A 16343-nucleotide genomic window follows, 5' to 3' on the forward strand; every position below is an offset into this window, starting at 1 on the left:
ATGATGGAACTGAATCAAGATGTAGAGGAAGAACCGGATTCAGCAAATATCATGGAACGAGAAGCCTTCCAGCTAGATTTGGCTTTCCGAAACGAAGCAGCGAGAAACTCGGTGGAAGAAGTGAGCGCTCTGCGAGCGACCAACTGGAGAGGGCGATCGTCTGAAAATGTACCTCAAGCATCGGCTGGAGAAATCAGCAGCAGAGATTTAGCAACAGCAATCATCTGTTGGCAATGCGAGAGTCCTGGTCATACCTACTTAAGATGCCCTAACCCGAAACGTTTTCTTTTCTGCTACAGCTGCGGAAAGAAGGGTTGCACTACGCGTAACTGCGATGCCTGTATCTTACGTTGGCGACAATTAGAAGCCCACAATGCCTCTCAGGTTCCGGGAAACCGGAATTGGGAGAACCCGCAGTAAAGGGGGTGGGATCTCCCGAAAAGGTTGACGTTCCCTTACTCAACAACATTCCCGCTTTCAAGAAAGCGGAATCCATAATCATAAATGCAGACAACAAAGATAACCGTCCTTATGCCTAAATATCAATTCTAGGACGAAAGCTGCGTGGACTACTTGACAGTGGCGCAACATGCAGTCTCATAGGAGGTTCCCTATCCAAAATTGCTGACGAACTTGGCCTGAGTAAATTTCCTGTTATAGGAGAAATAAAAACAGCTGACAATTCTCCGCATACAGTCTCATTCTATTCACATGTGCCGATCGCTTACAATAACAAGAACGTAACATTGCCCATGCTTTTCATCGAATCAATGCCGCCCATATTGATTTTGGGCATGGATTTCTGGGATAAATTCGGGGTAAAACCTGTTATCTGTGGAATCACGGAGAACATGACATCGGAATGCTCAGTCATTGGGACACTGACGACAAGACAACAACAAGATCTCCAGCAAGCAATTCGAACATTTCCAACATCAGGAAATCAGGGTCGATTAGGTAGGACCAACATATATTGCCACAAAATAGATACTGGGAAGGCATCTCCTTTTAAGCAAAAATATTATCCAATGTCCAAATTCGTATTAGATGACCTAAATAAAGAAGTGGACAGAATGCTATCACTAGGGGTAATAGAAGAAGCAGTTTGCTGTCCCTGGAATAACGCAACGGTAGCTGTGAAGAAAAAAGATGGCTCTATGCGGCTGTGCCTGGATGCCCGGAAATTGAATTCTGTTCTGGTTCAGGAAGCGTATCCTATTCCCCAAATAGCATCCATCGTGAACAATCTGCGTGGATCCAAATATCTTTCGTCAATTGATTTAGAATCAGCGTTTTGGCAGATACCACTTGAAGAGGAATCAAAACAGAAAACTGCTTTCACTATTCCCCAGCGTGGGCACTACCAGTTCACAGTGGTGCCCTTCGGTCTCTCAACAGCTAGTCAAGCACTTTCACGGGTCATGAATCATTTATTCATAGATCTCGAACCAAAAGTTTTTGTCTACTTAGACGACCTCGTGCTGGCCACCAATTCTTTTGAAGAACATCTAGAGCTGCTACATGAAATCGCACGCAGGTTGAAAGCTGCTGGTTTGACCATAAATGCGGAAAAATCAGCATTCTGTCGGAAAAGCTTGAAATACCTGGGGTACGTCCTTGATGAAACTGGCTGGCATGTGGATGAAGAAAAGGTAGAGGCAATCAGCAAATTTCCTACGCCAACCAGTAAAAAGGAAATTCAACGTTTCATCGGCATGTGCGGTTGGTACCGGAGATTCATTAAGGACTTCTCGAAAACGGCTGCTCCACTTACAGAATTGACCAAGGCAAAGATCAAATTCAAGTGGACAGATGATTGCGAGAAAGCTTTTCAAACTCTCAAATCCCACCTAACATCGGCTCCAATACTCGCACCACCGGATTACAGCAAGCCTTTTGCAATTGCTTGCGATGCATCTGATGTCGCCATAGGAGGAGTACTTACGCAGGAAACTGAAGGCCAAGAAAAGGTGATATGCTACTTCTCGCAAAAATTATCATCCTCCGAGAGAAAATACTCGGTGACGCAACGTGAGTGTCTTGCCGTAATTCGTTCCATCGAAAAGTTTCGCGGATACATCGAAGGTACGCATTTTACAGTCTACTGCGACCATTCAAGTCTCACTTACCTTAAGACGATGAAGAACCCTACTTCGCTTTTAGCTAGATGGATTTTACGAATGAATGCGTACTCTTTCGATATTAAATACCGTAAAGGCAGTTCCAACATAGTGCCAGATTGCCTTAGTCGAGTAGAAATCGTGAATGCAGTCTCTACATCAGCCGACCCATGGTTTGACAAATTAGTCAAAGAAGTTCAAACCAATAAAGACAAATTCCCTGACTTTAGGATCATAGGTGAACATCTGTACAAAAACTGCATCATTAAGGACGAGGTGGGAAGCAAAGCTCATCGCTGGAAAAAAGTCGTTCCAACTAATCAACGTCTTGACTTAATACACCGATTTCATGATGTTCCAACGGCAGCTCATCTGGGAGGCGATCGCACAGTCAAACGTATCCAGCGAGATTATTATTGGCCCCAAATGGCCAACGATATATGGAAATATGTACAATCTTGCGAAGTTTGCAAAGCTAGTAAAGCACCCAACACAACTCTAACTCCTAATCTAGGCAACCCAAAACCTGCACAATTACCATGGGAGCTGATTTCAATTGACTGGATTGGACCACTTACCAGATCCACGAAAGGAAATACTGTGCTTTTGGTGATAGTGGACTGGATAACAAAATTCGTGATAACCGAACCGTTTCGCACGGCCAATGCTCAAAAAATGACCACGTTCCTGGAACAATACGTCTTTCTCAGGTTTTCAACTCCGAGGATCATTGTTTCTGACTCTGGTTCACAATTCCTATCACAGGTATTCCAGAGCCTGCTCAAACGCTACAATGTAATCCACATGAGGACGGCCTTCTATACACCTATGTGCAATGCCGCCGAAAGAACCAACCGGACATTGATTACTTGTGTAAGAGCCCTGCTTGAGGAAGACCAAAGGGACTGGGATGTGCACATTCAGCAAGTAGTTTGTGCGATAAACACAGCCAAGCACGAGACCCTCGGATGCAGTCCCTATTTTTGCAACTTTGGTAGGGACCACATATTATACACCGACCAATACCCGTTAGCAAAACTTAATTCATCAGACGATCCAACTGCCACACAGAAAGCACGAATCCGGCGTATACAGAACATTCAACACTTCGTGCTAACGAAAATCAAGACCGCCCATGACACAAGCAAACAAAGGTACGATTTACGAGCACGAAACAGAAGCTTCGAGGTTGGAGAGATAGTATGGAGAAGATCCTTCGAATTGTCAAATGCAGCTGAACATCGGACGAAAAAACTTGGTGCAAAATTCATCCCCTGTATAGTACGTCAAGTTCATGGATGCAACAATTACCTGTTGGAAGACATCAGAACCACAAAAACGGGTGTTTACCATTCGAAGGACATCAAATCTGACTAATCGTCAAAGGAACCAGCTATGAAAATGACTCTCCATAGTCTGACCAAGAGCGATCACGCCAACGAACTCGTTTGCTGACTGATTTGAAGGCCCTACAACATTACAGAAACCTCGTCGTCAGCAAGCAACAAAACCATAACCGCCCAAAACGTTCAGCTATGTCCACAGCACTTCCCTGTCAACAAGGAGCAACATCTGCCAGGAAAACATCGATACCGGATAGCTACCAGTCTACGACATTATCCGGAGAGATTAATTACCACTGCCCGACTACGAGTATTTCGCCACCAGAAAATGATTGCTACTGACGAGAAGGCGAAACGTCTCAGCAGGCATCCTTGGCACAGCAAGTAGTCTTGAGCACCTCGGCCACACGGCATTCAGACTGAAGTTGCAGGACGAAAGCCTACACTCCAATGCACGCTTTCGATCCCATATCAACAATAGTAATCGCTTACTCCGGAAAAAAAAAGATCACTCACTAAAGTCTGGAATAATATGAAATTAACGCTTATTGCTTACTCAAACTTCTCATGACTCAGATATATATCCTATGCTGTTTAGTAATGAAATATAATGCAGCTCACACAATAATCCCAATATAATTTGAAATGTATTTTCTTGGCAAAATTTCTGGCGCCCAACAACTAAATCGTAACTCAGGTGTTGGCGACGCAATTGGCCCTAATCATAGTGTAGAACTAGAAGTAGCATTAGAGATATTCCACAGCGCAGCTGCAGCGGTGAAGACATTAGTTTCTTGAATTGATCTGGCACGAAACGTGTAACCAAGAACAAGCATACCGTTAGCTAATAAGATCTGTAGTGAAGTACCGTAGAAATATAAGAACTAGACGCAATACTCGATGTACAACTAAGAGATGATCTGTTCGAGATTGTTAGATAGCATAAAAATCAATTAGCCTCACCAAGACCTGATCATCAGCAGATAGACGAAATTTTTGCGAATGCAGCATTCGCAAAAATTTCGTAACCCTTTGTATGATGTTGTGTTACCAATTATCGAAATTATGCCGACAAAATGTAAATTGTTTTTTTGGAGTGCATACAAGCCATCAATAAACGCAGATTACTACACATCACATCATCTACATTCTCTCGCATACTACAAGCAAATCGATCAAAACTGCTTCGATCTCCAATACCCGCACAGTCGCAATACACGGAGCCAGATAATATTGAGCCGACTGGTGGACCTGAAACAAAAGCATGCTCCAGAGTGCTCTGTATAGTCGATGCAAATGGTTGCCTGCCTAGTGCGAGTTAAGTGCATGTTAAATCCAAAAGTGCATCAAACAAAGCATGTCCTTACTGATGGTGCAAATTAGGATCACGAATAACTGAAGGTAAAATGCAGTGCACAACCTCACCTTATCCATCCTAACGGAACTATTGTTTTGTGTAGGTGAATGCACCATGTGCTGACCACGTGCCAGTGGTCAATGATCAATACCATCTCGCACAAACAGGTAATGCGAAAGCTTTTAAAACTACATGCTTTAAAACACTCTTGCGTGCTCATTAGGAACCACATAGGCCAGATTACGAGTTCTAGACATCATTCGGCCCAAACGAAACGGAACGCCGCACAAAATAGTGTCTGCTGGCAAACCCCGTGAAGCTTGAACAAGCTGAGCCATTTCCCAACATAAGGGCGACAAGGCCTTCAACAGGTAAATTCCAGCAAACATGCTACAGATCAACGGTGCCTAACCATGCGTCGTGGCCCTTCAACAGAAGGCCTTTTATTTGCAGCCCACCAATATATTGGCTCTACCACGGCAGCTACCATCCATTCCTTGCCGTCCAGGCCGGCCTCATCACAGGAACGACCACCAACTGCATATCGTCGACCGCTGGAGCAGCGAACGACGAGTGCACGTGCACACAGCCCTTTCAAGAGCCGAGTACAGACTGTAGCGTTGCATGGGAACCCGAAGGCTGAGAGTGGTGCATTACGCTGGAAACTCTCTCACACGACACAGGACCATGCGACACCGTTCGGTGTGACTCCAGGAGCCGTGCGACATTTTATGGCTTTGCGTGAGAGCGAGAGAGTGTTGCGGGTAGCAGTGTTGCGAGGCTAGTTGCATAGCTGGTGCAGGGAGGGATCAACGACCGCCACAACATCGCCGATGCAGCGAATGCAGCAAGGGGCCCCCACCGGTTCGTGATAGGCTTAAGACGAATGCCAGAAAAGTATGTAGAATAGATATAAGTTAATCATGAGCGGTCAGTTTCATTAAGTAACAACTTCATCCCTTGTCATTTATAGTTAGAATTGAGTCGATCATTGCTTTTCCCATTGCCTTGGCCAATCGGCTGCTCGCACGTCTCAAACAATTTGAGTGGCTAGCCGGAATAGCAAAACTTTGAGCATACAGGTGTGTTACCACCCGATTGACCATTTTTTCCCTCAGTGGTCATTTAGTTTAGAGATTTAGCATTTTTGCGTTGCGCTCCATTAGACAGAATCCTACACCTAATAGGAAAACTGTCACACTTAGTGGAGTTTGTTTTTGTTCGTTTTCGCACAGATAAGGAATCATTCGGTGGAATTTTTACGACTCTGCTATCTGCCTTTAAAAAATATTGGAATTTTATTACCCTACCTGTTAACAGAGGTTTACGAGCCCCTCTGTGAAGTTCTGGAAGCTTCTCAAAGAATTACCAAGTATTTGCAGAGGTTAATAGAGCTAAATACCGCATTGTCCAAAAGCTTTCAAGATTTTCTAAGGTTTTCTATTTTTTCCCGGATTGTGCGGAACCTATCCCGTATCACCAAGTGTCCTGGTAAACGTCCCGGATTGTATAGATATCCAAAAATAATGAAATTTGTACTTGATATATGAACAATTAAATGTTCTGACTCCAATCAAGATCAAGAAGAAATTAAATATTCGAATCAAGATCTCAACAGAATCCTCACATGATTCTAGTGAATATCTTAATAGATCTTCGTTCTTTTTTCCACAACATGAATGTTGAAATCTTCGCAAGATATAATTGAAATGCAACACAATTCTGTTCGTACTCTGCATTGCTGTAACTATTTGGTTTCTAATCAAAATTTATGTAATACGCAGAGTCAGAATCATTACTTAGTTCTGGTAGAAATAAAAAATATAAGTTTTCACGGGTAGAAATGTTCACAATATTTCAGCTGGATTCTTGTCAAAATACTTACAGGATACGAAACGGAGTTTATTATATTTAAAGCTCATGATTTGTTTCAGTGTCTTCTCATGCCACTGATAAGAATCCTCTCATGATTCTGTTCAAAGCCTGTTCATAATAACCATCGATTCTGCTCTCAAAATATTTCTTCAAATTCATTGAGAACCCAGACAACCAAAATGTACGCATAACGAAATCACCTGGAGGCATTGTATGTGCAAAATTTAACTTATAAGATGTCACGAAAAGGCCTTCCACGTACAAAAGTGGAGGCGATATGCGTGCATATATTGAGTGATGATCAATAACATACAATGCGAGTGTATAAACATTCTACCGAAATAACCTGTGATCTTATGCGACTTCACTTATGATAACAAATGTTGATTTAACAGCTGCTACGGATTGATTCGATTTATTTTGTACGAGTGTACGGGACGAAACAAAATGTACAAATGAACTCAGAAAAAAGTGTTTTATGCGAAGAAACTCATTAATTTGACGAGTTTATCCACGGTGTTTTGCGGGTTTGATGTAATTAGTATGAATAAACGAGTTATAACGTGAACTTTCTTGCGATTTCTGGTTGTCTGGAAAGTTTTTTCACAGAGTGAAGTATGAATTCTAAAGATTGTGTTAAGGTGAAGATAAATCGGAGCCAAACCTCAAATTTTCAAGAGCACAAATCAGGAGAATCGAACATCCGTTTAAGTTGAAAACTTAATCGATTGGTCACTAGCTGATGGTGACCAATCGATTAAGTTTTCAGTCCAAACGGATGTTCAGTTCTCCAGATTTGAACTCTTAAAAAATTGAGGTTTGGCTAAGATTCATCTTCTCCTTTAAAAAAACTAACTAACCGAATATAACTCAGAATTCTTATATATTCAAAATCTTTTTGGATTTTATTCAGTCCAAAAATTATGGTATTTTTGACTGAATTATTGCAATAGAAGCAAAAATTTATAGTTTTACAAATACCATAAAGTTTTTCTTTTATTTCTCTGAAATTTGTTTCCAAACTTTCAACATAGAAACTCCCTAAAAATTCTGGTTTAAAAATGTCATGTGATTCAGATCTAAATTTACACATATTTTGATAAGTAAAATTGAACTTGAAAATCTAATACTTTTCCTTGCAAATGTTATGTTTATGAATTTAAAAAAAATATAATAAGCAAATGTATACTTTCTTATATTTCTTATTTTATTTTCAAATATTTACAAATTGGGTCCTACATTGAAACCAAACATGTCTAATCACTTTATCCCATGTATAATCAAGACATTTCAAGATATATTCAAGTATTTTTAGGCAAGGTTTACAAATCGTTAACTGTAGGTTTTCGGCGATCCTGGACAACTTCATGGGGTTCGAAAGCTCTCCCAAGCTTCTCAATAGGTGTTCAGAATATTCTGAATAGAGATTTCTTGAGGTTTTCAGAGATTTCAGGGGTGTTCAAGTTATTCTTGGAATAATTCAATATGAGTTTTAAGGGTTTTTCTTCCCGTTTGGGATGTAAGACTAAAAATAAGAAGGAAGGATTTCTCTCAAGGGATTGTAACAAATTTTCAAGAGACACCAACATAAAATATGTTTAAGATTTCTCGAAGACCTTTCCATACCATTCATCCTGACAATTACGGTTTATGAGAATGACCAGTTCTGGGAATCAGGAAATTGAGTCCATTAAACGCAAATCAAAACATTTCAAGACAAAAAATCAAGAAATGCAAGCCAATGGACGAATACATCTAAGCGATTTATTGCTCTACCGAAGAGAATTATTTCAAAACTGAAGCGTCGAAAGTATAGAACTTTCCAGAAAAAAATGGATTAATTTTCCAATACGCATATGTAATTTATTTTCAATCTCAATATAATTTTTGCTTTCTCCAATAGATTGCTTTCTTAAATGATATTCCTCATTTGACCTATTTTCAACAGTAATAAAAACTAAAATATATTAAAAAATAATATAATGTTTTTCTAACACATATGTTCATTTCATTTTTCGTTTAACTAACGAAAAACATGGAGTTTGTTTTATACCATTAAGCTTTTCTTGCTACCGTCGATGGGGTTGACAATGGGTCTAGGGGGTTGGATTGGGTCAAAACGGAAAAATATGTTTTGTGAAATATTTCAGCTAATAACGCTGATATTACTAAAATTAATAATTCATATGTTAGGGAACATATTCTTACACATAATTCATCACAAAATGCATTTTTAGAAATATTAGTTTTTGTTTACTACATCCATAAACTTGCATGTTGGAACTAGATAATATTTACAACATTAAATTTCTCCTGTACAAAGTATCACGCATGTACTCTAGCCTCTATCGTTGTATTAGTAGAATGTTGAAAGTCTTTTCATTACACATCAGAGGTATTTTCCAGAGTCTGTTTGATCCGTGCAACAATACAACGCATTTTGACAACTTCTCAAACCAGCTACTGTGTTTCGTACGCAGCAAAAACGTAAATTTTTATCAAAAGGGTGTTTTTTTCTAAATTTGATTATTTATCAGTGTTTTCATATTAAAGAAACATCTCACGGAAGTATAAATGAGTTGGATCGCTGAAATACTGGGATTATGACGTCAACTTCTGCCTGAAATTTATTTATCGTGGAATGTCGCACCGAAATTTAACTATTTGCGAAGGTTTAAAATAATCACTGTTTCAGTACACCTTTGGGGAAACTGAATGGGCTTTATAGCAATAGAGATGAGACTTTGAAGACAATTTGAGGGAAACACCAAGAAAATTTATGAAAACTTGACGATAAATGTTGGGTTTACATTTTTTTTTTCTCATAGCTCTTAAATTTTCAGTATAATCTTTCTTTTAAGTGGGTTTATCATACTTAGATATCTTTTTGTCTTGTTTTCATCTTTTTTTATCAATATTTTTCAGTTGTGAATGGTTTTGAAATCATATTCTCAAAAACAAGTTATTTCAATTGCAGTGACCCAATGTCACCCCCTCTATGGGGTGAGATTGGGTCATTTTTCATTCACTTGTGGTGCCGCTGTGAATAAATATTTGTCTTTAATTTTTTGAACAGTTGTTAGTGTACCATCAAAGTACATACACACCAAATTTGAAGTTTATTGGAGTTAAATTGTGATAGTTATTCAAAAAATAAATCGCACATATCCCTTTTTGACCCATTGTAACCCTCAACGACGGTAGTTTTATTGCAAAAATAATCAAAATAGCAAAGGATAGACTGACTGTACATGTCAATGGTTGCAACTCCCTGATTGATCAGAATTGGTAAGAATTGCACTTCGATCGATTGTGCATGATTGAGGGATGGGGCTTTCCACTTACTCTCGGAGTGCACATTTTAGCAGCTCTCAATAATCGATAACGGCGTCGGCCAGGTCCATACAGTCAGTTAGAATGGGGAAGGAATGTTAGTGTGTAATGATTGACTTATGGAGACTAAGAATTCCTCTGGATTTCCATATTCGCCACGGGAAGGGTGTCGATTAGTGGGGGAGGGAAATGATCTGGGAGTCACCTTTCGTCAGTGATGCGATCCATGTATAAAGAAGGAATATACGACCCTTACTTAAAGCTAGTTTTGCATTTTTATCTGGTGATGAAACAATATTGATATAAGATTCAAAAAATACGTCGATATTCATAATGTAACTATGCAAAGGTTATTCTTAGTAACGACGAAAAAGAGAGGTATCTATATGAAATAGGAATAAGGGTCCATTGAACCAGGTGAAAGTGAGCAAAATTTCCGAATAGTCAATGCTTAATAACTATTTTTCACAAACATTGGATTGATTTGCGATCCTCGATAATGTTGTTCATTGTATAAATACCTATCGACATTTGTGTTCAGAACTTTTATAGAGATCAATGAATAACTCTGGCGATTTTTCATAGCAAAACTTAGTTTTCCAATGGAAAATTCAATACAAACTTTAAGCGGCTGGCGCTAAATGACATTCAAAACATTGACTGGAGGAAGAATTTATAGTTTTCATATAACCGTCTCCCAGGCTACTGCAGATCTGTTACAAAGGATGATCACATCATGCTCTCATGATGTGTTGCGGATCATGATTGTTATAGAGGGAAATAAATGAGAGATATTATCAATTATCTCAGAATTCAATTCCTGCCAAATAATAATTTTTAAACGTTTTTCTGGAATCTGCAAAAATGCTGTGAAAAACAATTGAAATAATTTGCTGTTTTAATTCAAATTCTAGATTATATAATACACTGCAAGCCATATATGAAAAGAGTATTTGCGGGTCGCACGAAACAAGAATGTTAACTTTCAAAAGTTAAGCAAGTCTATGTAGAGGGTCGTGAGTTTGAACCCGTTCAGTGGCGCGGTAAGTGAGTAGGACAGGTAGGTCATGTACTACTACTACTGGGTAGGACAGTCAAAGGATTGTCCTACCCACAATTATAAAAAAAAATACAAGGGCAGCAGAAATATTGTGAAAAAAAAATGAAATTATTTATCAATATGTGCCGCCGTTCGGGTGACATTGGGCCTAGGGGTGACTTTGACCGCCCTTTTCGATGCATCTCATGGCTAGTTCTTCTTCTTTCTGACATTACGTCCTCACTGGGACAGAGCCTGCTTCTCAGCTTAGGGTTCTTATGAGCACTTCCACAGTTATTAACTGAGAGCTTACTGTGCCAATGGCCATTTTTGCATGCGTATATCGTGTGGCAGGTATGAAGATACTCTATGCCCTGGGAAGTCGAAAAAGTTTCCAATTCGGGGATTCGAACCCACGACCCTCAGCTTGGTCTTGCTAAATAGCTGCGCGTTTACCGCTTCGGCTATCTGGGCTATCTTATGGCTAGTATGGGAGTCAAAAAACTAACCCATGACCATCCAGTGGCTTTTTATTACTTGAAGCTTGCCACATTGTTTTCATTATTCTGGTTTTAGTTTACAGTAAAAATCTTGGCCCAAAGTCACCGTTATTGCTCAATGTCACCCCACACGACGGTATACAAACATAATCAACTTGACATGGTTCATACATAGCCCCTAAAAGTTCTGGCTCGCGAGAAGAACGATTAAGAATATCTATAATGAAAAACCTGGGAAATTAACTGCTACAAGAAACTTCTTTGATCGTTAGAAAAAAAATGCTGCAATCTTCTGTGGTATTTTTGAATCAATGGATGATTTCTTAAAAATATCTACGGCCAACCTTGTATGTATTTTTAGACAAGTCCCCGTAAGCATTCCCGGAAGTAATTCCTGAGAATTTCCTAGAACATCCATAGATAATTGTCATAGATTTTCCCACCAGTGTATACTACAGCACTTTTTCCTAATATTTTTTTCGATTATTCCTACACAACTCCTTCATTTCTATAGAGATTATGTTCAACTTTTTTGAGAAATTTTTTTAAAAATCTAACGAAATAGTTTCCAGAAATTCGATTGTTTGTTTTTTTTTCGATTACGTTAGCATATTATCTAGGAAATATTCTAAAATTTCCTCAGGAGTCCATAGTTATTTCAGAGATCCTTGTTCATTGAGGGTAACTTTAAAACTTACACAAGTTATATCAGAGGTTACGCAAGGATTTTCTTTAGAAATACCTTACGGATTTATTTATCAGACAAAAAAATCTTTGGCGTTTCCTTGGAGACATTTCTGTAAGAATTCTTTAAAAAAAACTTTCAAAATTTAATGAGAAAATCTCAGAGAATAACTTTCTGTAGAAATCTTAGAAGGAATCTCTGGAGCAATTGCTGAAGGTATCTTCAATCCCTAGTTGAAATCTTTTACAAATACTGAAGACATCCCTAGAATTTACTGAATTTTAAAAGACGTTTTGAGTGGGAATCTTGGAAGGTCCTGGGGCAATCGATGGATGGATCAATGGATAAAATCTAAGAGGAGTTGCGACATTCTTGAATTCTTTCTCAAAGAATTTTTGGAACAATTTAAATGACTTCTGAATTATATTTTGTTGAACTTCTATTTCTGTTGTTCCCTTGGGAAAATTTTGGTTAAATTCTTGAGGTATTCAAAACAAAATTCTTGGAGAAATTCCCTGGGAGAAATCATGGAGAAATACTGTGGGAAATAATCACTAAGTGAACTCCTTTAGAAATTTCCGGAGTAATATCTGTACATTTGGGCAAATACCCGAACAAATTTTTAACAAATTCCCAGAAAAAATCATGAAAACATATACAGTAATAGTTACTTGTCGTAAAATCGCTAGGAATTCTAAAAAAAATCTTTGAGGCGATTTTTTCACCCCCGCTTAGGCCTTAAACCTAGTTTAATCATATGGGTAAACGTGGTTTACGGCTTAAGGCGAAGTAGGCCGTCATTGAAATTTGTTCGCGTCGTTGATGATTGTTGCTAATTCATCTCACGATTTCGAGTCAAATAAAATCAGTTGGTTTTGCACTGAAACAGCTGAAAAAGTATCAGCATATTTTATGCATGTAAGTGCATACAGTGATACTTTTTCTAGCCAATATAAACTATCAAGACTGAGTTTTTCATTGTTGCCAAAACGAATGACGGGCCACTTAGCTTTAAGCGAAGGTAAAGAAATCGGCCCTTAGTCTTAACAATGTCTGGTTTGGTGCTATGAAAAATTATACTCTTATCTCCTGACTCATATTAAGTTTCGTTTCTTAGTTCCTTTTTGATCTCTTTTATCTGGCGAGATGTCTCTAATTTCCAACTTTTGAGGCACTCAGTTGCTACCAGCCCTGTCAAAACGAAAAACTTTCTTCTTCAAAGAATATAAGAATACAATCCTAACACATTGATTCAAAAATGTGGTCGATCCAATGCTGAGGAAACTAATCATGTCTTTTATTAGTGTTTTTCAAAAATGTCCCAACTTCAAGTAAAGAAGTAGTATATAAAATTCAAAAACTGTATTTGGAGAAATACATACGAAGTTAGAATAACTCACTGCTTTCCGAATGCGCCATATAGAGTTTCAACTGGACGTGTATTCACAGAGATATGAACATAACACTTTTGTATGTTTTTAGGGGGTGAACCCAAACTTTAGCACGGGACTAACTTCCAATTTCCAGTCCAAGGTTAACATTTTTCTCAGATTCACTGTGCTCAACCGAACCCACGGCCCTCAGCTTGGTCTTGCTTCATAGCTGTACGTTTAACGTTATTCCTTCAGCACGATTTATAATCACATATAATTTTCAAATTATCATAAAACCTAATTAGATGATTTTGTCGTTTTCAGGTACATTTAATAAGCAGCATTGAATGCAGAACAGCTGATAATTTTCAATGGACAGGTGGTAATCAAAAACTTTTCTACAAGAAACTGTACTATGTTTCAAACTGTTGTTTGGATTCACATTTTATTTTGCAATTTAAATAATTACAAATACACTGTCAAACAGTTTTCTTATAACAGATTTAAACCATATTTTCTTGAAGCCACTAGAGATTCATGTTTGTTTTCACTATCACTTTATTAGTCATCCGAAAATCATCATACAAGTTATATTCTAATATCACATCTAGAGCAACGAAGCTTTTCCGTTGTAGTAGCACTCGAAAGCGCGGAAAGCAGTTTCACACGGATCATCCATTTGCATGCTGCACTTCATGACCAACGCTTCCACCTTACTCTTCTCACGATCCAGAGACAATCGTTCGATTGCGTAATCAGCGACCAGATTTCCATCGGTGCTCATGAAACCAGCCCGTTCCAGGAAACATTTGACGAAGCACTTTGAATCCTGATCAACATTGGCAAAATCTCCGCTGCGCAGTTTGCCCACAGTTTCCTTCGACAGGCCGTTGGACTTTTCCAAGCACTCGGAGGCAAATCCATCAGCTTTCTTGAGCTGCTCTTCTGTTAGAGCCTGTAATTCGAGTCGATGATTAATTGTTTTGTTTTGGCTTCGTAACACTTGATACTCACATTGACTCCAATCAGGGCGGCCACAAGAACTACACAAACGAACGATTTCATTTCTGCTCTGGATTGATGCTGTTAGTAGAATGTTGGCCTCGTTCCTCCCTAGCCGCAATTTATATCGTTCTGGACCATTTAATGACTCTGCAAAAATTAAAACTAGAAACCAGAATCAGATGCTGCAATGGATGGCTAATTAACCGTGTATATAAATGTATACACATAATCAACCTTGAAGCCAAAAATCAGCACACATCACACCCGTACATCATTTTTCATTCGTACCCAAAACTGGCGAAAGAGAGGAATGATTAACGAAGATAAAGCAAAAGTAGGCATCTAAGATCAGGTTTTCGGGTTTTGAGCCCACGGGATACCATTCGAGATAAGAGCCGTCCATGAACCACGTGGTATCTTACGCCGGGAGGGAGTCACAAAAAATCACAATTCATGAATGAAAGGCTTTGATAGGGGTGAGGAGAAATGAGAGTAGGGTCACGTAATTAATGAGCCATCCCTAGGTGTGTTCAAAGCAAATTTGTTTTCAATACAATGTTTCGCCCTCTGTCAGGTATCGAATAATTCAGTTTGGCGCAGTTTTGTCGTAATTCGAAAAAAAAGTAGCTCAATAATAGGTAAGTAAAAAATGATATTGCTCTTATAATCACAAACACCCAACTTGCGTTGAAAATGCATTTGATAAATATCCCGATCGTTCAAAAGGCTGAAGCAGAGATGCGCAGTCTTAAATTGATCAGATAATAAGCTTGATGAATACAATGAAGCAAGTTCGCAACGGGCTAGATGGACGGGGAATGCGAATGATATAAACATGGGGGCATGGTAATGAGCTTCTAATGACAATCTATCATGATGCGTGGCAGAAACACTTTTAATTTTAGATGATTTTAGAGATATTAATCGTAGTTTAATTGTTTTATTTGTTCAAAAACACTCTCTGCTCATTTTGGTAGTTGGCAATCCATATGATATGAGCGGATATCAAAACAAAGTAAAACGTTTCCATATTTGTTAGGTGATTTTTTAATGTTGTATTAAAAATCGAAACCATGGTCCAATTTCGACCCTAGCTTTGTCTGAGCACAATAATCACCAAGAATCAAAATATAATCTCATGTAGTTTAAGATTGACAACAGCCCCAATTCAATTGTAGTGTGGGTCTAATTCTCAATTTATGGTGAATTATTTTGATTTGACCCTAAAAATTCTGATCAAGGTTGAACCATTTTCATTTACTAATTCCATTTTGAACTTTGCTTTAATTTATTTTTTTACAGAACATTGGAAACATTGAATTTCCACTATTGAAATAAATTATTTCTAAATATTAAATTCAATTCCGCGTATTCCGGGTAGGAATTTTAAGCAGAAGGTTAGGAGTTCAATCTGATTCTCGGTACTTATGTAGAAAAGCCTCAACGTTTGCCAAACGTATCTATGAGTTATTTGCGAAAATTTACTCGCAATAAGAATATATTTTGTTATTCGAAACTGGTGGAAATGCATCTAAATCAATTCTCAAATTTCTGAGAGCACATATCCAATGAACCATACAACCTTTTGGAATGAAAATTTGATGAATTGGTCGACCGCCAACGAAACCTATCGATCATTTTAAAGCATAAATGGTTGTCTGCTTCTCTAAATTTGTGTTCTGAAAAATTCGAGTATTTGCTTCGATGTATCTT

At 38.4% G+C, this 16343-nt stretch overlaps 2 protein-coding genes and 1 long non-coding RNA gene across 4 annotated transcripts; 2 read left to right on the plus strand and 1 right to left on the minus strand.

Moving 5' to 3' along the window:
• On the plus strand, positions 1 to 420 carry LOC110678162. Its single transcript, XM_021850784.1, has one exon. The coding sequence runs from the start codon at positions 1 to 3 to the stop codon at positions 418 to 420; it is 420 nt and encodes a 139-aa protein (XP_021706476.1).
• A 2998-nt stretch (positions 421 to 3418) lies between these two features.
• Positions 3419 to 14216, plus strand: LOC110678298. 2 transcript variants are annotated; one of them, XR_002501489.1, is made up of 5 exons: positions 3419 to 4864; positions 4924 to 4987; positions 5044 to 5191; positions 5256 to 5717; positions 13950 to 14216. It is a non-coding gene; the product is annotated as an uncharacterized LOC110678298 (long non-coding RNA). The 2 variants fall into 2 exon arrangements; XR_002501488.1 differs by lacking the exon at positions 13950 to 14216 and having other exon boundaries at positions 5256 to 5880.
• Positions 14059 to 14793, minus strand: LOC5575343 (general odorant-binding protein 56d). The gene is made up of 2 exons (XM_001655671.2): positions 14640 to 14793; positions 14059 to 14580 (listed from the first exon to the last, which is right to left on the minus strand). Exons 1-2 carry the CDS (start codon positions 14688 to 14690, stop codon positions 14233 to 14235), a joined length of 399 nt encoding a protein of 132 aa, XP_001655721.2. The 5' UTR covers positions 14691 to 14793; the 3' UTR covers positions 14059 to 14232.
• Between the last annotated feature and the right edge of the window lie 1550 nt (positions 14794 to 16343).

This window comes from Aedes aegypti, chromosome 3, assembly GCF_002204515.2.
Source record: "Aedes aegypti strain LVP_AGWG chromosome 3, AaegL5.0 Primary Assembly, whole genome shotgun sequence".
In the NCBI taxonomy this organism is placed as follows: domain Eukaryota; kingdom Metazoa; phylum Arthropoda; class Insecta; order Diptera; family Culicidae; genus Aedes; species Aedes aegypti.